Source organism: Marmota monax, unplaced genomic scaffold, assembly GCF_021218885.2.
Source record: "Marmota monax isolate L192 unplaced genomic scaffold, Marmota_monax_Labrador192_F-V1.1 WCK01_AAM20220418_F8-fsc00064, whole genome shotgun sequence".
Lineage (NCBI taxonomy): Eukaryota > Metazoa > Chordata > Mammalia > Rodentia > Sciuridae > Marmota > Marmota monax.
The window spans coordinates 6040937-6062226 of NW_026694542.1; the positions used below are offsets into that span (position 1 = coordinate 6040937).

Genomic DNA, 21290 nt, shown 5'->3' on the forward strand with positions numbered 1-21290 from the left:
TCTAGTTATTAAGCATCACACTTCAAGCAATTATGTGTACAAAATCAAGCCTAGTTTTATGACTCTTTTATCCAAATTTCTGTGCAGCTTGATTTATAAGGAGAGAAGCCCCTCCCCACTATATCTAATAGATGCTGCATCTATTGCTCATCAATAAGGCAGTTAGGAGAGGAGTCGTCCAAAGTGGCTCTTGTAAATGAACAATGACTGAGTCGGGGCTTTGGCCAACAGCGGTGAGGATTTAATCTTTTCCTCCTCCATGAGGGAGACTGACCAGTGTGTGCAGCTAGAAGAGCCCTCGGTTTGAGCCCTTACTGTGAAAGCATTTACAGTCATCACCCTGCGTATTTGGCAAGTCACACTCATTTTTAATTTAGTCACATCTAAACTAGCAAAGCCACAGCCTTTATGACTAACTACTTAGAGGACACCGAGGTCCCTCGAGAGGGATGGCATCCATGCTGCACTCAGGAGGTCACAATACCCAACCCTTCAGAACCTTCCTCAGCCTTCTGTGATAGCCCCACTGTCATCTGGAAGTCAACTTCCTTGCTCACGTCCAGAGTTCAGAAATCAGGCAATGGAAGTCCTGCATCAGGTTGAAGCTCCAGATGTTTTCTTGTTTTAGTTCAGTTCAAAATCGAAGCCACTTTAATCTGAGAATAACGGAGAAGTTATCAGAACTCACTGATAATTTCAACTGTGTCTAAGGGATGCAAAAGCTGCACAGCACAATAATTAAGTCAGAAAAGCAAACTGTCAAAGCCAAGTTCTTCCCTCGAAGTGAGGAATAATTCCACCAAAATAGATGCTAACTTGGGACCAGTGTGACAAAATATAAGTAGTTCCTATTGAAATGTTCACGGTTTTCTGCTCTATTCAACCAATGTGACACATTTCATTGGAAGAGTTCTCCCAAGTTGACCTACCTGATATGAATCCAATGTTGAACCTACTCAATCATAATAAATAACCACAATGAATTATTTTCAATGTAATGTTGTCTTCCTTTAGCTTGTATTAAGTTTTTTGCACATATGATAATAAAAACACATGCCGAATGTTTTCTCTGATGTATAGTGGGGGAGGGAGGGGGAGCATGGGAGGATTAGATGAATTCTAGATAGGGAAGAGGGGTGGGAGGGAAAGGGACGGGGCAGGGGATTAGTAAAAATGGTGGAATGTGATGGACATCATTATCCAAAGTACACGTATGAAGACTTGAATTGGTGTAAACATACTTTATATACAACCAGAGATATGAAAATTTGTGCTGTATATGTGTAATAAGAATTATAATGTATTCTGCTGTCATTTATTTTTTTTAAATCAATTTTTTTTTTTTTAAAAAAAAAAGGAGCTATTGGCCTATCTGCCCTCTTGAAATTCTCCTGGAACATATTTGGAAACTATCTTGCCCTAGACGTTTTTGTGGGTAGAAGTTTTTGTAAGTAATAGAAGAGAACAACTCTTGCCTTAATTCAAAGAAACTATACAATGTTGTATGTCTACAATAATTAAAACAAAGCGAGACTTCATTAGTACTATCTATGAGGGCTCTGGAATTAACTACTCAATAACTATCTGATAAAATGACCTGGACAGAGCAGTAGGGTGGTTTTCATCGGGGACGGTCTCTCCTCGCAGGGATTGAAAATAATCCACAGAAAGGCAAACCAGAGACCACGTGCTGTTTTCATAATACAAACCATGGAAAGAAGAGACCAGAAAAATCTTCTTGGCATCCTGATGGCAATAAGATAAAGCAAGCTACCAAGACACTGCCCTCAGGAAACAAGGCCCCTACACCCTAATGGCCCCGTTCTGCTGTTCTCTGTAGAACCTGTGAATCTCTCCATCACTCTGGGCCTCTCCTTCCCTCATCGGAGCCCCAGCAGTGAGCCATTTCTACCTAATCCCCAGCTCTCCCATTGAACGAGGGCTCATCTGTGTCTGACACTGCACTGGAAGCCACTTGTATCTCATTTGTACACTGGAGCTCATTCCCACGTGTTAGCTCATTCATCAGCACGAGGATTCTCTGTGATGCCGTAGTCACAGTTTTGCATGTGAAGAAATCGAGGATGCAAGAAACCAAGTCACCCAGGACTCAAACCCATGATGTTTGACCCCAGAGCCGAAGAGCTCTCTTCATCAAGCCCCTTGCGGAGTATATGCCGAAAACAGGAGGGTGCAGAGGAAAGGGGCACGAGTCACGAAGCCTGAGTCTGCAGGGTCAGTGAGGGGAATGTGAACTATAATCAGCTGAGACTCAAAAAGGACCCATGTGCCTCGTCTTCAAATCCTGGGTGGTAGCAGCCTCTGCCTGGAAGCTGCTTCTGGAAGGATCCAGAGCTCATCACAAGCTGTGCATCCAGTTCTGGCTCTCAGCAGCTTCACTAATGACAAGTAGAAAGGGTACAGATGTTTGGGGGAAGGACCAGGGAAAGCAAATTTGCCTTCTAGAGGCAGCTATTTCAGAAAATTTCAGGGGAAAAAAATCAACAATAAAGTGCCAGAGGAACATCTCAGATCGCTTATCCCCTGCCCAGTTCCTGAGAGACTGTGCAGTTGTTACCTTTTTGATTTTCACAGTAATGCTCGGATGCATTCTTATGTTATGAAAGAAGAAAGGAAGGCACAGAGAGGCCACGTAACTAGCCTGAGGTCACTCAGACAGAAGAGGTATCGGAATAGACTGGAAGCCTTACATTTTCAGCATCATCCTGTTCCCAAACCTATCACATTGCACTTGAGCAAACTGCAGAACAGCTCAATAAAAACATCACACTTTAAAATCAAAGTTTTGTGATCTTCTTGGCGGGGGACTTATATTTTCTAGATTTCTATGGTAGATGTTTAGGGGTCTTCCGTCAATGAAGCATGGGCACTTCTTTTGATTTTTAGTTATAACTACTTTCTGTGTCTTAAAATGCAGGAGACCATCATCACCAGGCTAGCCACTGATAATTGCCAAACCTTAGGGAGAGAATGTAGTGGCTGGTAAATATCAAACTGTGCTCTTCTCTACAGACTGTGTGTGCTCTTACACATAAAGGCAAACTTGTTAATGACTTTCTATAAATAAGTTCTAGCTTATAATTGTTGTCCCAGCAAAAGCTGCTTCAATGTGATCTCTCCTCAAGTACAACACATCTTCCCTTTTTTCCTTCCTTTCTTGGGGAAAAAAAAAAGTGAAGTAGACCAGGGTAACTGTCATTGTTGGTCTGTGTGACCTCAGAAGAGTTGCTTAACTTCTCTGTGCCTTCATTTCATCTTTTGTCTGTTTTAGGAACAAACAAGAATAATATGGGTGAGGTCCTCAAGGAATAGAGAGTATTCATCTCTGGGTTCCTGGGGTCTGGCACAGGGTAGGTACTTGGGACCTATGTGTTGATTGGAATTAAACTCATTTGAATTGGTTATGCCTTGAAAAGTGTAAAGGACTATAAAAATGTGACAATGGTGATCATTATAATTTACAGCAAAGGGAGAGGTTAATGCTTAGGTTCTATCAGCCTCCATTTTCCTTCTGCCTGTACAGAATACTTTCTAGAAAATGCACGCTCGGAAAGTTGGTTATTCATCTCTCAGATTTAAACTAGCCGGGGGATCAGCAAACTCTAGTCACAGACTGTATCTGGCCCACAGGGTGTTTTTATAAATAAAGTTTTTTTGGAACCCAGCCATACCCATTATTCCATAGTTTCTCTATGGCTGTTTTCATACCACAACAGTAGAGTTGAATAATTATGATGGAAACTGCCTCATGGATAAGACGTTTAGTGGCTCTTTGCAAACAGTCTGGCTGACCTAGGTTGCAGGAGGCTTATTTATCCCGCAATATTGAGAATCTTGGTTTCCATTAGAGGTACCCTTTGGGATTTAAGACTATTCTTTACCTGCTCAGCTTGTCCCTGTCCCTATCCCTTGGGACGTCACATGTCATTGGATGATCACAGCCTACATTATTTCCTTCCTTCATTTGACAATTGTTTCTACCCTGCTCTTATTGATATGTGCCAGCTACAGTGCTGGATATTGGGGGTGTCAGATAGAATCCTTGTCCAGATGAAGCTTAAAGTCTGGTGAAGGATGTTTCTGTCATGGCAGAAGGGCATGGTGGGAGAATACTGTTCTGCTCATGTCAGCCAGGGTGCAGAGAAAGGGGGAAGGGCTGCAGAGAAGATGCACCCTTCTAGGACACACCCCCAATGACCCTCCTCCTCCAGTCCTGCCCCACCTGCCTACACTACCAGTTAGCCCATTCAACTAGGATGGACCGATTAGGTTACAGCTCTCAAAATCCAATCCTTTCTTTCACCTCTGAATCTTCCTGCATGAACACAGGAGCTTTGGGGGAACACCTTCTAACCCAAGCATGACAAGGACTGTGCTCACATTCGGATCTTTATCTTACAGGCAATGGGAAGCCACTGGAGTATTTAAGCAGAGGGAAGGTCGTCTCCTTGAATGTCAGGTGTGGTTTTCCATCACAAGGCAGCTCTTTCACATTGACGAAGGGTCTTCTGCTAACGGAGCATCCCATTGTAAAGATGAACTAAAGTAGTACACCAGGCCTGAGAACAGAGCCAGGTGCTCTCTTGAGGTGTGAGGGGTGGGAGCCCCCTGGCACACACAGGCGAGTCACCATGCCCTCTCTCTGTTCAGGCTCTGCTTGAGACCTGAACTGCAGAGGCTGTTCCCAGCTGAACCTACGACAGGGACGGCCAGTTTGTGGGCCCGACTCTTGCTTGCAGGAGATCTGCTGGTTTGGCAAAGAGGAGTACCTGTCCACTGGTGTGAAAGCTGAGCTGAGTTCTTTGTCATCAAAGACCAATGCTTTTCAGGCTCATTGCTTCAATTATGGGGCATAGGAAAAGTTTTGCCTTTGGCCCTAAGAAAATTCCGAAACATGAATATAGTTCCCTGTTGTGGTCTAGATATGAGGCGACCCCAGAGGCTCTTGTGTGAGACAATGGAAGAATTTACAGAAGTGAAATGATTGGATTATGAGAGCCCTAACCTAATCGATGGGTTAATCCACGGATGGGGATTGACTGGGTGATAACTGAAGGCAGGTGGGGTGTGGCCAGGGAGGTGGAGCAGGAGGAATGTTACTTAGGGCTTACATTTGGTTCCCTGGTGAGCAAAGAATTACTCAACAAATGTTAGTGATAATCTTAAAAAAAAAAAAAAATGATGACCAACAATGATACTTAGGCCCCCCTGTGACTATCCTGGTTGTGAATTACATCTGTTCTGATCACCCAGCATTCATGCCATTTTGGGTTGTAAAATATTTTGAACTTTGATCAGTCATATTTTGATCTCCAGAGAAATAGGACCAGTTAAGATATACTGAGAGATGTATAAGAAGAGATTATTATGGAATTGGCTCAAAAGATTATGGAGGCAGAGAAGCTTCACAATATGCCACCTGCAAGTGCCAGGGAAGCCAGAGCTGTGATCCTCAGTCCAAGACCAAAGAGCTGAGACCCATGGGAGTTAAGGAGTAAGTCCAAGAGCCCCCGATTGGAAGGCCCAAGAGCCAGGAGCTGCGATGTTCAAGGACAGGAAAAGACAGATGTCCCAGCCCAAGAAGAATGGTTTCTTCCCCCCCTTGGTCTTTTTTTTCTCCACAGGCTCTTTGCAGATTAGATGATGTCTGCCCACATCGGTGAGGGTGGACCTTCTTTTCTCAATCTATTATGCTAATCTCTTCCAGAAACAATCCTCGGAGGCACACCCAGGAATACCGTTTTACCAGATATCTGGTCAAGTGGACACATAAAGTTGACCATCATAAATTTACCTCCCAGATAAGAGTACCAGGGAAACAGAGAGGGCTCGACACTCAATGTCAGTGGTTCATGAAAGGCATCCCAGAGAAGGTGAGGCCGAGCTGACCTGAGAGGTCAAGAACGGTAGGCAGGGGTGCCTTGGCCTCCATTTTGCTCTTCTTAGCAGCCAGAGAGATCTTTTAAAAAATGCACCTCAGATCAAGTGTTTTCTTCCTTCACATCAGCAACTTCCCATTTCTCTTGAAATAAAATCAAAGCTCCTTGCCATGGTCTACAAAGTCCCAAGGTGGTCATCTTGAGCCACCTTGGCCCTTCCCCAACCTGTCTCACTGCCTGTCCCCACCTCAGGCTCTTGGCATTGTCGGGGCTCTCTGTGAGCAAGGAGTCCCCTCTCAATCTTCCCATGTCTGGCTCCTGTCCAACATCAGAACTCAGCTCAAATGTCACCTCCCCAAAGAGGCCTTCACTAGCTACTTGACCAGATACTGGTCCCCTTCTGCACACACGCACCCCATTCTTTCCATGCCTGACATTCACTTTGTAAGTGAAATCTTGTTTTGCTTCCTTCAAAGCACCTGCTACTCCCTGAAACTCTCTCTAGGAGGGCCAGGATTTCATCGATCTTATTCCAACTGGCCTTATAGTTATGGTTGGCCCTTGAAGGTGTGTTGTTTTTTTTTTTTAACAAATAAATGGGTTCCAGGCCCCTGTAAAGGACAGAGGTTATACAATGAGATGAGAACATAAGATTCAAGCTATGCCACACAAGGACAGGTCACATCAGGTCACTCAGAGGCAGAGAATGGTGGCACCTGCTATATGTGAACACCATAAAGAGGCCAGTAGTGTCTCGCTTCTTTCTCTATGACCACCATTGCTTTGTCTTGCATTGCTTGGAAACTCTAGGAGGGCTCCCATCTAAAATTAATAAAAATTCAAAATTATAGAATAATTTCCAGGAATCCAGGTTTAGCTCTTTCAGATGGTAATTCCAACTAAGCTCAGGGAAGCTCTCAGGGCATCTCTTTAATGAATAGTCAGACTTGGTGTTTAATTAGCTTGTCATCATTAGCTCTCAAAACATTTGCTCCGAGACGCAGCTCCTGCGCTGTTCCGCGGTCTTGGTGGCCGGGCTCGCTTGCTCAGAAGGTTGAACAATCACTTACTGATCATCTACTGATTTCACGTCAGACTCTGTGATTACACTAAGTCCCAGAGTTGAAGTTCAGTTAAACTACATCTTAGGCATCATCTTGAAAGGGCAAGAAGTAGTTGCCAGATATCATTTTCAGAACCCACCTGCCAATCTGACACTGGGTCCCTCGCGGGATACAATTTACACATTGCTGCTCCCTTAGTCCTACTTGGGACATCCTGCTAGGGACAAGCTGTGGAGTCTCTTCCCAGGCCCACCCACACCCAGGCATGCTGGGAGTGATGAGAGCACATTGGACTAGCACCACGGTGCCTGGTTGGGGCATAGAACAAAAAACGACCACTGTAGGAACTATAATTGCCACTGACAGAGACCTGGGAGGCAGGTCGAGGGAGGCAGTGCTGTTTCATGGGGAATCTCTGCTGCCAGGGCATGAACTGGTACAGCCCCAGGTGGTCTCTCTCTCTTCCTTTTGATGCCCAAACTGTGTTCTGGCAGTGAGAATAATAAGCCTGGCCACTGCCAGCTGCTTCCTGGCATCATCTGGTGCTGCTCCCAGAGGTTCTGTGGACTGGGAACTCTCTATGGGCCTTGGAGTCACCATGTATCCATGCTGTATCCATCCAACTAAGCACATCTCTGCCTTAAAGGGCCAACAGCTGAATGATACCCTCCCCACTCCTACTCTCTCTCCCTCCTCCAGGATGCCATTTATGGTCTATGCAGATTATTTTATTCCCCTGCTGAAAGCCTTTTGATAATTCTTATGCCAGGCTTCCTATGGACACAGTCTACCTTCCAACATACACGATGCATGTACCCCTGAAGCCAGCCACACTGAAATGGAGAAGAGGTGAACAGCCAGGCAAAACAGGGCTCTGCTAACCTGCCAACAGCGCATGCTAAATAAGTGTTTCTCAAACCTGAATTTCCCTTCCAATCGCTGGGAATCTGTTAGAATACAAATTGATCCAGGACTGTTGATCCAGGACATCTGGGGTGGGGCTCTGATTCTGCATTTCTAACAAGATCCCAGATGCCCTAACTGTGACTATCGCTGATCCCCAAACCACACATTGAGTAGCAAAGTACCCTGTCATCTTTCTAACACCTGGGTGGGGGCAGGGGGATGCCACACTCAAAGTAATTTCATTTTAAGAACATGTTCACTCTATAAAATCATCATTTTTGTAGATCAAAAGGTCAATTTCATCTGTTCAACCTAATGGAACAGGCAGTCTATCAACCAACTGCTAACAGAAACCAAAGCTCATAGCACCAGAATCCTAGGCAACTTACCTTGGAACGAGGAGGAGGTGAGACTTCAAATAAAAATCCTAAATATGTTACCAGGACCTTGAGGCAGAGCACAGCCTGACCCCCACACACATCAGCCCTGTTCCAACAGCCCCCAGCCCTTGGCAGAATCCCATCCCATGGGGCAGCCAGTGACCTGGAAGACCTCTCCCTGCCTTCTTCTAGCTTGCAAGCTGGGGAACAGGATTGCTCCCCTGGACTGCCTTCCTCTCCCCTGCTCTAGTGTTCCGAGCCTGCTGCAATTTCAAGGCATGTCTTGAAGCCCTGGCACATCAACCAGGTGGCTTTGTAGGCCACTTGGGTCAGACAGGAGGATCTTAGCAGATGGTGGCATGTGTGTTGATCTCATCTTAAAAAGCTCTCTCAGCACTGGAAAGAAAAGGGTGTTGAACATATGAGAACCTTGGCACTTCCACAGGGCAACATGTCTCCACTTGCCAAAAGTCCCAGTTGTGTGGGGGAACAAGAGAAGGGGCAATGAACATGGGCCTGATAGGGTCCTGCAGAGATGGAGCATTCACCAGCTCCTTCCTATGGTGGCCCTTCTGACAACAGCCAAGTTGCTACCATGACACAATCTGGCTCTACTGGCAAAACTCACAAGAAGGAAAAAAAGAAATAAGCCAACGGACAGCTCAAGAGCCGCGGTAACACGTGCTCCCTCCACGAGGAGTTCCACTGGCTCGGGATGTATAGACAACCTCAGATTCAAGGTACCCTCCATCTGAGAAGGCCCTGAGGGGTCTTGATGCTTATTGATGTTCTCCTGGCTCTCAACTCCAGCTGCCTTACAACCAGAGAGCTTTTAACAAATACCAGTGTCTGCTTGGCACCCCAAATCAATAAAACCAGAATCGGATCGGGCAGGCAGGCCCCGGAGGGCTTTCAAAACACCCAGGTGATCTGGGTGCATGGCAAAGGTTGCAAACCATTGCATCAGAGAGATTTTTTTCCCCCAAAGTTCAAGGTAAAGCACCTTTTTTGATCATTGCCTTTCTCAACTTCTAAAACCTCAATCCTTTTTTTTAATGTGATTCAGGATATGGCAATAATGAATACTCTTATACTTTCAGAGTCACAAATCACTTTTACAGGCACAACCTTATTAGATTCTCAAATCAGCCTGTAGAAAGCGCTAACACCATTACAGAAAGATATATGATGAGCTTGCCGTGACATTGTTTATAAGAGACAAAAAAAAAATGGAAACAATCTGAAAGCCAGTGAGAGAATGGTTAAATACGTTATGGGGCGTTCACACAGCAGAAAAGCAACAGCCATTAGGGAGAGTAAGGTAGATCTGTATGTATTGACTTAGACAGCCGGGAACTAGTGTTCCATTTTTAAAAAGCAGGTTCAGAATCATAATTATAAATGATTCCTTCTCTATTGTTTTTTAAGCCCTATTTCCATGAGCATGATTTATAAGCACTAAAAGGTGTCTGAAAGGTCTACACGAAATTTTATAGTGGTATTGCTCAGGCTGGGATGAGCCAGAGGTGGAGGAGTCTCTCACTGCTTCTTACTTCTATATTTTTAAGTTTTTTTTTCAAAAATTGTAGTTCTACACTGTTGGGGGAAAAAATACATTTTAAATTTACTGCCCTGAGATGAATTCTAAGACACTCATGTTTTCGGAGGAAGCAATGGAATCAGAAATGCGGTGGAGTCCCGTGACCAGGTGGCTAAGAATTGGTGGTGCATTGGTTTGAACATACATATATGCTATGTTTCACAGATTTAAAACAACTTTTAAAAAATTACATAACAGAGAGAAAGCCTAGTTCACTGCAGCCTGAATCCAGGGCTCCTTTTGCTCCCCACATGGCCTGCTGCACAGGGCTCCACAGGCAAATGGCTGGCTTCTGCTGAGGCCGAGGAGGTAACATTTTGCACAACTAGGTGACCTATGAAGGTTGGTGCATCAGAAGTTGAGCTTCTGTCCCTCTCTGCATGAGAATCCCTGCACCCTCCAGACTGGTCAATCTCTTCTCAGAGCCACTGGTTGACTAGGGACCTACCAAGTCCTTGCTTTTCCAAAGGCTGCCAGGAAGATTTTCTCAGTGGCAGCTGTTGGTGAAGCCGGGAGATTGTGTGGGCCCCTACAGGGCTGTTTCATTCCTAATAAGGAAATTCACTTTACACACACTTTAGGGGAATTGTCCTAGGAGGGAGCCAGGAGCAGATGGGTACTGAGCTTATTAAAAGCATGCTTGTCACCGGAAGACATTTGCAAATATGTATGGGGTGTATGTGTGTATCTATGCATGTTTGTGTGCATTTTACTCACAAGGACACACACTTACATATGCCACTGAAATCCCTTCAATTAAAAGCCTGTCTGTGATTGTTCTTCAACTTACTTTGCAGTTAGTTCACTTTTATGGGGGTGGGGGGCACATGCTGTTTCTCACACCTTTTAACACTGGATTGTTGTTCTCACTCTTGTTTTTCCCTCCTGACAGGTGCAGCTTATCCACTATAACCATGAGTTATATACAAATGTCACAGAAGCTGCAAAGAGTCCAAATGGATTGGTGGTAGTTTCTATATTTATAAAAGTAAGTGCCTTGCATTCCTTCCTTCATTCTTCTCTTCTGGCCGTTCTCTGCCCCAATCAGAAAATCAGTCTCTGTTGAAGTTGGAAATATTAAAGAGGTGATATGGATTAATGTTCCTGCCTAAGAAAAGCTGCAGGGTCTCGTGACTTTAATATCCATAAGATTCATGAAAAATGCAGTCCCCTGCAGCAAGATGTAAAAATGATGGGTTCCATTTCAAGCATCAAGACCTGAGGGTTCAGGCAGTTTCTGTCCTAGAGAGAAAAAAAAAACGTGCTGGGTCCAGGGACAGGCTTCAGATCCCCCCTAAAGCAGTAGAATCAAAGGATGCAATAGCAGAAGGGGAGGGGCTTCCCACTGATGCCTCCTAGGGCTGAAGACCTGTCCATCAATCTGCTGCTCCTGAGAAACAAGGGAGATGCGCCTCCTCTGCAGGCTCTGCACTGAACAGCTCCTCCTGGCTTTCCTGCTGCTGTCTTTCAGACATTCTGGGGAGGCACCTGCCTCAGGCATCTCCCTAACAGGCAGCAAAAGTACAAAATCTCCAACCAAGCAAATTCTAATTCATTATATAAAACTCCCTTTAACATTTTGGCAGAGGTAGAGTAAAGCAGAAAAACTAAATTTTTAAAATTTAAAAAAAAAAAAAATCTTTCCAATTAGGAAAATAAATAGATTTAAAAAAAAAAAAAAGTTATAGTAGGTTACAATCCCAAAAGTCAACAGTGCCTGTAGTAGCCCCTGGGAAGGCATTGGCCAGATTATTTGAGAAAGAGGACCAATCAGGACTTGGAATCTGATAATCAATCAAAACCAAGAATTCAGCTGGGTACAGTGGCAGTGGCTCATGCCTGTAATAGTAAGACCTCTCCTAAAAAAAAAAAAAAAAAAAAAAAAAAGAAAAAGAAAAGGAAAAAAAATCCCGGCATTACCATCAAGAAGTGGTAGCTTTCAATGACATCATCATCATTACTCAAAAGAATGGCAAGTAATGCAACCCCAGGGCTCCACTCCTCCCCCAAAGCATGACCCTGTACAATATGCAATTCTCCCCACCCATCTCCCAGGTGCCAAGCCTCCCCTAACATCCTTGCCCTCATCTGGGTCAGGGCAGGGCAGAGCTGTGCACTGGGCAGGGGCATCCATGATAAGGTATGGTCCCTGGCCACAAACTCCAAACTCCTCCATTAGCAATGACAGGAAGGGAGCATTTAGCCAAGGAACCCTGTCTTAGGCTTTTCGTGTCATCTTGGTCCCAGCACAGAGCCTGCTACTTCCTGCACTGTGTCTTTGACATCATCACAAACCCTGAAATAAGAAAGAGCAGAATCCCAGTGCCAGGCACCGTAGTATGTGTTTTACATCTATTTTATTATTTAACCCTAAAGTTGCCATCCTGCCCAAAAGCTGGAGACTTGGAGTTATTGGCTAAAAGAAAACAGTGGTACATCTGTGGAGTTTTTTTTTTAATCTCTGTCCTCCACTAATCCCCCATCCTTTCCACGACCACAGGGAACAGAGATTTGGCTGTAATTGCTGCTCAATCACACACCATTAACTTCCCACTTAAGCTCACTTATACCAAGTACATATTTTATCCTCTCACCCACACCGCCTGCACACTAGTGCCCACAAATCATCTGTGAGCACTTTGGAAATTTCTCAATTATTTTTAATCAGCCCAAAAGGGGATAGTCTCCATGTTAATGCTGTCTGGACTCACCAGGTACCAGGAGCCTGAGACCCCCAGCAATTAAGGGACATGGCGGATTCCTTCTCAGCCATGACAACATATTTTTGGCCCTCCTTCCTTAGTGGAATGCCTGAGCACAAGCAGGGGACTTCAAGCCACCTTTTAAATGCTAAAGGCTATGTCACAGTAGAAGTTGAATTTAGCACTAAAGTTTCCAGGGAGCGACAGTGTTCAATTAGGGACTTTTCTCCATTCAGAGTGGACTTTAGTCTCCATGGAGCATTATCACTGGTCAAGCTCCCCTGGGTGTGTGTCTCCCCACAACACACCCAGCAAACTGTGTGAAAAGAGAGACAGATGGAGGGAAAATAAACAGCCTGTGCTTTCCCCAAACCAAAATTACCTGTTGCTTATCTAATAATAATCATCATCTGCTGCAATTTTTCCAACCCTCAGAATAAATCAGGTTTAAAATGTTGATGTGTCACAGCATCCGATTAGCAGCCGAGGCGTAAATTGCAGAGCAGAGCTGAGCTGAGCAAGGTAGGAGATAAAGGAGGAGGATGAACAGGGGCACTCAGGAGAGGCTGAGTGAAAAGGCACTGGGAAGGAAACAGCGCTCATGGTGACGCGGAGCCACACGGGAACTCATACGTGGTGGGTCCACCAAAGGCAGCTCTGGGCTCCTTGAAGTTTAGCTCCTCCTCCCTGGAATTGGAGCTATAAGGGCATACGCATAAAATGGGACCCATGATGGGCACTTGGTGAATATTTACTGGATGGATGGATGGATGGATGGATGGATGGATGGATGGATGAATGTGGGAAGGAAGGGACTGATTGGCTGAAAGGTATGACTTATGGATATTCAATTTGTGTAGTAATTACCAGTGATATATCAAGTTTCTATATTACTTTTTAGAGTGGCTTTTTCCACCTGCTGATACTTTTATCCTGGATACTCTTTCCCTCTCACTCTGTGCTTAGATAAATATCTATCTCCTAACATGTCACTCTGTACTCTCTACTCAAAATGCTTTGATAGTTCCATTCCTACAGAATAAACTGTTCATGTCCTAGCATGACTTCCAAAGCCTGATGTGTCAGCCTCTGCCCACTCCCTGGCCTCGCCCTCCATCCTTCCCCACAACCTCCGCTCCACCAGCAACACAATTCTGAAATGCTTCCGTGAGCAGGTCAGGTTCTCACGGCCCCCATCCATGGATGTATAGGTCCTCCATGTTTTTATTGCCTTTCTCCCTTTTCCACACTCTCCCACCAAAACACCTGCTTACTTCCACCCATCCTCCCAGACACACGCATGCCTAATACCCCTTTTCCCTAATAACATCACACCTGAGACTATCATAGCCCTCCTCACATCATATGAAAACCATTTGCTCACCCACTCACCTGTCTTTCTTGTCTACACTGGGGGCTCCTACAGCATAGGGTCTATGTCTGTGATCTCTGAATTTCCAGCCATCATAGAGTTGGATACATAGTGGGCACTAAGTAAGTATGAATGGTGTTTTAGTCAGCTTTTTTTTTTTTTTTTTGCTGTGGCGGCTGAAAGACCCAACCAGAACAACTGTAGATCGGGAAAGGTTTCTTTAGGGGCTCACGGTTTCAGAGGTCTCAATCCGTAGGCAGCCAGCTCCATTCCTCAGGGCTCGAGGTGAGGAAGGACATCATGGTGGAAGAGTGTGGCAGAGGGAAGTAGCTCACAGGGTGATCAGGAAGCAGAGAGACAGAGAGAGAGTTTCTACTCTCCAGATACAAAATATATACCCCAAAGCCATGACCCCAAATCTCCCCTCCTCCTGCCACACTCTACCACTTCAGTTACCACTTGGTTAATCCCTATCAGGGGATTAATTCGCTGATTGGATTAAGACTCTTAATACCCAATCATTGATCCTCTGAACCTTCTTGCATTGTCTCACATGTGAGCTTTTGGGGGGACACCTCACATCCAAACCGTTACAAATGGGCAAGAGAATGCACAGAGGTGATGCTTATCCTGGGAAAGTGCTACCCAGTCATTCATATTTTCTTCTCTTCCCCCCCTTAGGTTTCTGATTCATCAAACCCATTTCTTAATCGAATGCTCAACAGAGATACCATCACAAGAATAACATATAAAAGTAAGTTTGGTTCCATTTCCCCTACAGCAACTCTTCTATAAAGGTCAGCCCTGTCGAAAGGCAAGAAGCCAGAACTGATGATCTCCGTGGGCCCCTTTCAGCTTCATGATCCTTTAATTCTGTTACAAAGTCACTCTGGAGAGTCGGGGTTTGGCCAAGAAGCAGCTCATTTCAAGCAGAAGTCCCTGGGGTGTCTTAGTCAGCCACGCCTGTCTCAGGCAATAACGATTATGATGATGTGGTCATTGTTATCCCGTGGCTTGGTAACGAGCTGGGGGACTCTGATGGCTGGCTGGCTAACTCCACCATGTCAGCTGTCCACAGATGGAGCTTTGCCAATCGTATGATTGCAAAAGTACCCACCAGCTACTTTGCGTCCAACCTTTAACAGAGACCCTGGGCCGGGCCGAGTCTCCTTCTCCTTATGGCTGGGCCCCCCTTCCAGGAGGAGGCAGGAGGTGGCATCGTTTTTTTGTTCTCTGTGGCCCATGGATCCAGAGACTCTGCGCAGTTTCCTTGAGTTTTTGGAGTGCTTCATCCCAGATTTCTTTAGCAGAAAAAAGAGAACAGTGAAAAGTTGAAGGAGGAGAAAAATGAAGGTACCGCAGCCCTCCTCCTCAGCAACCCCAGAAGTTGCAGGATTTAGAGAAAGTTGTGTGAGATTCCTAAAGTCTTCCCCTTCTAGGGTTTTGAATCAATCACTAAGTAAACAATGATTTCCACCAAAGGAAAAAGAAAAAAAAAGCAAGCAAACGTTCTAACGCCCCACATCTCCCTGGCACATCCTTGATCCAGGAGCTCAGCTTTGCCCACTGCTTCTACCTCCAAAGGTGATGCAGGAAAGACAGAGTGAGTGTTTACAGGCCTCCCCTGGGTGACTGGAGGAAAAGTATAGAGATCTCTGCCCCTCGCTTGCTCATTTATTCATTCAACAAACACTTCCTTCAGGAAGGTAAAGATGGCTCAGATGCAAGCCCTACCCACAAGCTGCTCACCACTAGGTCCTCCTGTGTGAGGAGACAGAGGTGCTGCTGGGGTGATGGATGAGCCTGGAGAATCACCCCACTAGACAGACATCATCTAGAAGAATGAATTAAGTTGTCTCTAAACACATTGCGGCCACCCTCATCAGTATGCTGGTGGAGTCCTCTCTAAGCACACACTTAGATTGCTCAGCTAAGGGAGATATTTCCGTCTTGCTTGTAAATAGCACATTTATAACTGCCCATAAAAGATTATTATTCTTTTAACTTTTTTTGATTAAAAAAGCATGAAAATTAAATAAAATGTTTTCAAATAATCTTGAATTTGCAGTTTAGAGACCGTGAAAAACCATGAAATTGCACATTAAGTCCCAACACACAATCTGACAGATTGCTACTCGCAGTCGATCATTGGCGGCGGGGGGGGGGGGGGGGCTTTTCTCCCCTCCCCACCTCACCCCCAGCTCTGGTAGGATTAATATGACGTGATGCGGCTGCTGCCACAGAGAGAGGAACAGGGGAGAGGAGGGGAGAGAGAGAGGGAGAAGGAGATCAAGGAAAGGATAGAAAGAGAAAGGGGAGGAATGATAGAGAAAGAGAGGGGTGGAAGAAAGGAGGAAAGGAGGGAAAGAGGAAGCCAAAGCATTGCAGGCAGAAGGAGACTGCAGAGAGTTCAGAGGGAGGGGCTCCATCTCTAGCAGCCCTTGGTGCCCAAGGTGAAGCACACCCCATCAGCATCGGTGAAGCCCAAGTGAGTGGAGGAATGATGGCCTCAGCAGTAAGGAGTGGCAGGAAGGGTGCTCTGGAGACAGACCTAGAAGACTGTACGAGCACCCCCTCTGCCATCTCACCCCCAGTCTCCATGCCTGCTAGGGCCACAGGAAGAGAAAGGGGAATCCAAGCAAGATAAAGAGACCCTGCCTGCATGGGGAGAGGAGACTGTCTCTGTCCCCTAATAACAGGTATTTTGTACTCTGATGCCCCAGGGGGGAATAATGTAGGTGTTCCCCATAGCGACCTTTGTCACACACCTGAAAGGACCAGCACCACAGGGATAATGATGGCCTGATATGAAGGGATGGCCTCCACACCCCATGCACAGGACACAGGCCGAAAGGGATTTGATTTGCTCAGCAGGAAACAGATCTCTTCCATCTGGTTAAACTCCCTGAAGCCACCGGCCTGTGGAGGGTTGACCTGGTGACAAGCAGGGGGTGTGAGGGACCTGGAATAGGACACAGCCAGTGGCACAGGGAGAGACACCAGCCTGGGGATCTCTCTGGAAGCGCTGCAAGAGGCAGGAGGATATGCTGGCATCAGCCCATGAATTCCAGTCCTGATGCAGACAAAGCCACCTGCTTGGGGGCACCTGTCAGGGTAGCCTGCTTCCACGCTTGTAAGTGAAACAGAAAACAATCAACACCCACCCACCCACATACACATACAACCACTGCAACCACAGTACTCGGTTCACCTGACCCCAGCACCCCCACTCCCCCAACCAGCCCACACCACTGCTGCTGCCCAGAATTACACCCCGGCGGAGCTCCAATTTCCCCGGATTGCTTAGATGCAGTGCCTACTGTATGACAAGATGGGCATCAGGAATATGGAGGGACGCTCTCTGAGCAATGTTCACACTCCAGGCTCCATGCTTACATGCAGCACCTCGGCTCATGCTCACCAAGTCCTCCAAAGTGGGTCCGGTTGCTTACGCCAGCTTACGGATGAGCCCAGGGATGCCACCAAGTGGGCACTCAACAGTAAGCGCTGACTCTTCCCTGCTGCACTTAGGGTCAGTCGGGGTAACGGGGTCTCCAGCCAGAGCTCCAGGGGTCAGCTGAGGCAGCTCACTCCACACAGCTCGAGTTCGTCCAGGACCAGGAGCCCTAGTCTCCTGGTGGAGGTCAGAAACACGTCATGTGACCTAAGACCTCTGCTCACTTTCCACCGGCCAACACAAGCCACGTGGCCAAGCCCAAAATCAAAACCCACCCATGGAGATGGGGGTGAGGAGCAAGCACACACTTAATGACCAACAGCCTACACTTCCACGCTAGAGAGCAAGGATTTTGGGTCCTAGGTCATTTCCTTTATCGTGCTTCCTCCCTACAGAACAAGAAAAGTTAGCTCTGAGGTCTTAAAACTAGTTTTAATCCTGATACGTTGACATTACATGAAATTTGTCAGCATTACATTTTGAAGAGCCTTTTTTTTTGCTTTTTGTATTTGTTCCACTCGGAAGGGACATAAACTAATCACACAACTAACATGGTGGCTCATGTTCAGGGTCATCCCCACCCAACTTTTCTGCAATTCCTGTGTTTCCCTTGGCATGGGACCTCCAATGGAAATCAGTGTCACCTAGAGGCACAACAGTGGCACTGTCATTATGGGCATATACAGTAACCAGAAAAGGCTTAGAGAGTGCTTTCAGACGGGTTCAGTCGTCCCCAAGTCTTCCTCTTGGAGGCCATGTTGTAACTAGAAGCCAGTCTGACTTCAAGCCAAGGGACATGATCTGCTGAAAGAAGGAGCACTCTGGTTACTTGGCTGCAGATAGACTTCAGAGAATCAAGGGGGAAAGTGAGAAACGAAGGCAGCCATCCAAATCATGGGACTTTGATCATGACTACGTCAATGGGAAGGGGTAGTGGCAAATGATTTGGGTTTATTTTAAAGGTAAAGCCAAGAGATTTCTTGGTAAATCAGATGGGTGAAATGGGAGGAAAAGAGGTGTCAAAAATGACCTTAAGGTTTTTAGCTGGGGCTAGAAGACACTCCCATCCACTGAGATGGGGCAGATTTAGGGGAAGCATATCTGTGGGTGGAAAGGGAATCACAAACTTTGAACACGTTGAGCTTAAGATGTCTATTAGGCCCCCAAAAAGAGGTGGGGTGTAGGCAGTTGGATAAGTCTGGATTTCAGGAGAGAATACTGAAATGTAAATGTGGAAGACATCGACATCCAGATGGCATTTAAACTTGGGTGAAATCGTGGAAGTAAGAATAAATAGACAAGAGAGGCGGGACATGTCTTCACTTTCGAAAGAGCAGCTCAAATCTTCATGACTTAGAGTTGAAAAACACTTCTAAAGATATCTGTAAAATCCCACCATGCAAGAGGCTCCTCTGTGGCCACCTCCTCAGCCAGTGCGGAGGTGTGGGGAGGAGGGAACAAACAGCTCCTGTGTAGTTAGTATTTTTATAGTGCACAGTCATGACAATGTGATTCCTAGGAAGCTTAGATTTCCCTAGAAACCTGGGGGAAATCACCCCAACATGGCAGCTGGTGGAGACACTGCCCAATTGCCAGGTCTATAGGTTTGGGCACAGCAGGCATGGCTAGGAAAGAGGAAATTGTGCAGAATCATTCTTTTGACTTGGTTAACAAAGCCAGGAATCAGGTCACTTTGATGCCAAATGAGAATAAAACCAAAGGTGAACAGAATATTCTTACTTTAAATGAAGCGTGGCTCCTATTTGTACCCATGCAGCACACTGTAATGACAGTGAGACTCTACTGCATTCCTTAGAAGCTTTAGATTTCCTACCTCTGAGTAAAAACTTATAAAACACTAACTGGAATCCACAATGGGTAAAAACCAACCTGAATTAATTTCAGGGTGAATTTAGAAAGTCTTCTAAAGAAAATCCATTTTATTAAAGTTAAATTCCCCTTCAACAGAGTGAGGGGCAAGATTGCAATCGTGACATCGAAAAAAAGATTTTTCTGGAAACATTTTCTAGAGAAGGTACTGGTAGCTTATTGAAATGTTCTAATTTTTTATGTACTGTATTGGAATAATGCCTCCATTCCTCTGTTTTCCTTGTGTTAATTAATTAGCTGGCTCAGGACCCCAGAAAAATAAAAGATAGCATTCCTATCATTTGATTTCATTGAATGATTTCATCATTCGTTTTTTTATAAAGGGGGATTTTGTGGTATTCTCAGGTGGCAAATTAATGATTAGTTGAGTGCAAAGAGCCATCTTAAGTGATAAGAGGAAGCACTTCTTACAACATTGTCTATAAATGAGCAATCTTCTAACATCCTCGGACAGTGTGTTACTTTATTTCACATGCCCTTCAACTTCGTGTGCCTCATTCATGTCATGGGATGTCAATATGATGGTGGGCTTCAATAACAGGAATGCAAAGGATCACAAAGGTCTGGTGACATTTTTAATAAATTTCCTACAGGGAAATAAAGACAGCCCACTGAAGGCATCTGGAAGACAGTTTTCCCGTAAGGTGTCTGGCAGTGGAGCAAACTCTTTTTTTTTTTTCAATTTTTTAAAAATTATTTATTTCTTACATACATGACTCTTTAAAAGAACTTCTGCAGGCTTCTTTGTTTAACTCCACTTTGGCCCCACCCTCCCCCAAACCCCTCTGTTAAAAGAGGAAGGCGTGGGTCAGGGTGGGCCCCATTGTAACCGCCTTCTACTTCACAGTTCTTGGGGAAGTGTTCTCTGCACTGCTCCTTAAGGGACGTGGTGTTAAATGTGATGAAATATCACTGAGGACTTTAAGCAGATTGCTCCGGGTGCCTTTCTCTATGCTTAATTGAACTTGTACTTTCATTTCAAAGGAATGGCTTCGGAAATGTTTTCACAGAATGCGAAATGCAGCCCGCCGCTTCCCAGGTTGCAATCTAAGTAGTTATTCATGTCAGCAAGGAGTAGAAAAGGGGCAGCTTACCTCCAAGAATCCAATTCTCGGAGGCCCTTCTTTTCATTTATTGTTTGTGTAAAACAGAAAACCATATTACTTTATTCTTTAGTAATTGCTTTTTTTTTCATTTCAGTTGAATTTGCCTCAGATTATAAGAGGAAATGTCATTCCATATAATAAAATTGCCAAATAGTTCCATATTGATCAGAAACAATATTGATCTCGGGAAGTGCCCAGTCTTTTTCGCATTGGAACCATTTGCTTTGAACGAGAACCGCATAAGCAGGAAGAGGCAATGTTAGCGCTCATCAGTGGTCCACATGAGTAAGCAGGATACATTTGACAGAGGCCAGAATCTCGGACCAAGGAAAAGATTTCCCTACTGTATTATCCCAAGCATTTCATCATAGTGTGCTTTTAACAAAAAAAAAAAAAAATTAAGAGTTGAAACCATGATTAAGAACTCAGTACAAAATACATCCGAGATTCAGCAAGAGCATGCCATAAAACCAACACACAACTATCAACTTTTGCAGTCATTTGAAAGACTGAAATGGGCTGTGTATTGTGCTTAAATATTCTTCATATATATATATATATATATATATATATATATATATATATATATATATATTTTAGTTGTAGGTAAACACAATACCTTCATTGATTTTGTTTTTATGTAGTGCTGAGGATCGAACCCAGTGCCTCCCACATGCTAGGCAAGCGCTCTGCCACTGAACTACAACCCCAGCCTCATAGACATTCTGTTGTTATTGATTATCCAGGGGTTTCCTGTACTAGAAAGATACAGCCAATGCATAAGAAGCTACAACATTCTCATGCCAAAAATTTGACCTAGAGAAGATAAATTTGGCTATATAAACTTGTTTATTCAGAGAGACATTTTTGAATCTATGTAATTTTTGTTATCTGAAGATGGCCTGAGCATTTA

The 21290-nt window shown here is 45.0% G+C and overlaps 1 protein-coding gene across 2 annotated transcripts in view; it reads left to right on the forward strand.

Moving 5' to 3' along the window:
* Ca10 (carbonic anhydrase 10) overlaps nt 1-21290 on the forward strand; it is a 494041-nt gene that overhangs the window by 462353 nt on the left and 10398 nt on the right. For both annotated transcript variants that reach the window (XM_058571496.1, XM_046420608.2), the window contains exons 6-7: nt 10743-10838; nt 14606-14678. In XM_058571496.1, the coding sequence (XP_058427479.1) occupies nt 10743-10838; nt 14606-14678 (169 nt within the window). The remainder of the gene's footprint in view (nt 1-10742; nt 10839-14605; nt 14679-21290) is intronic.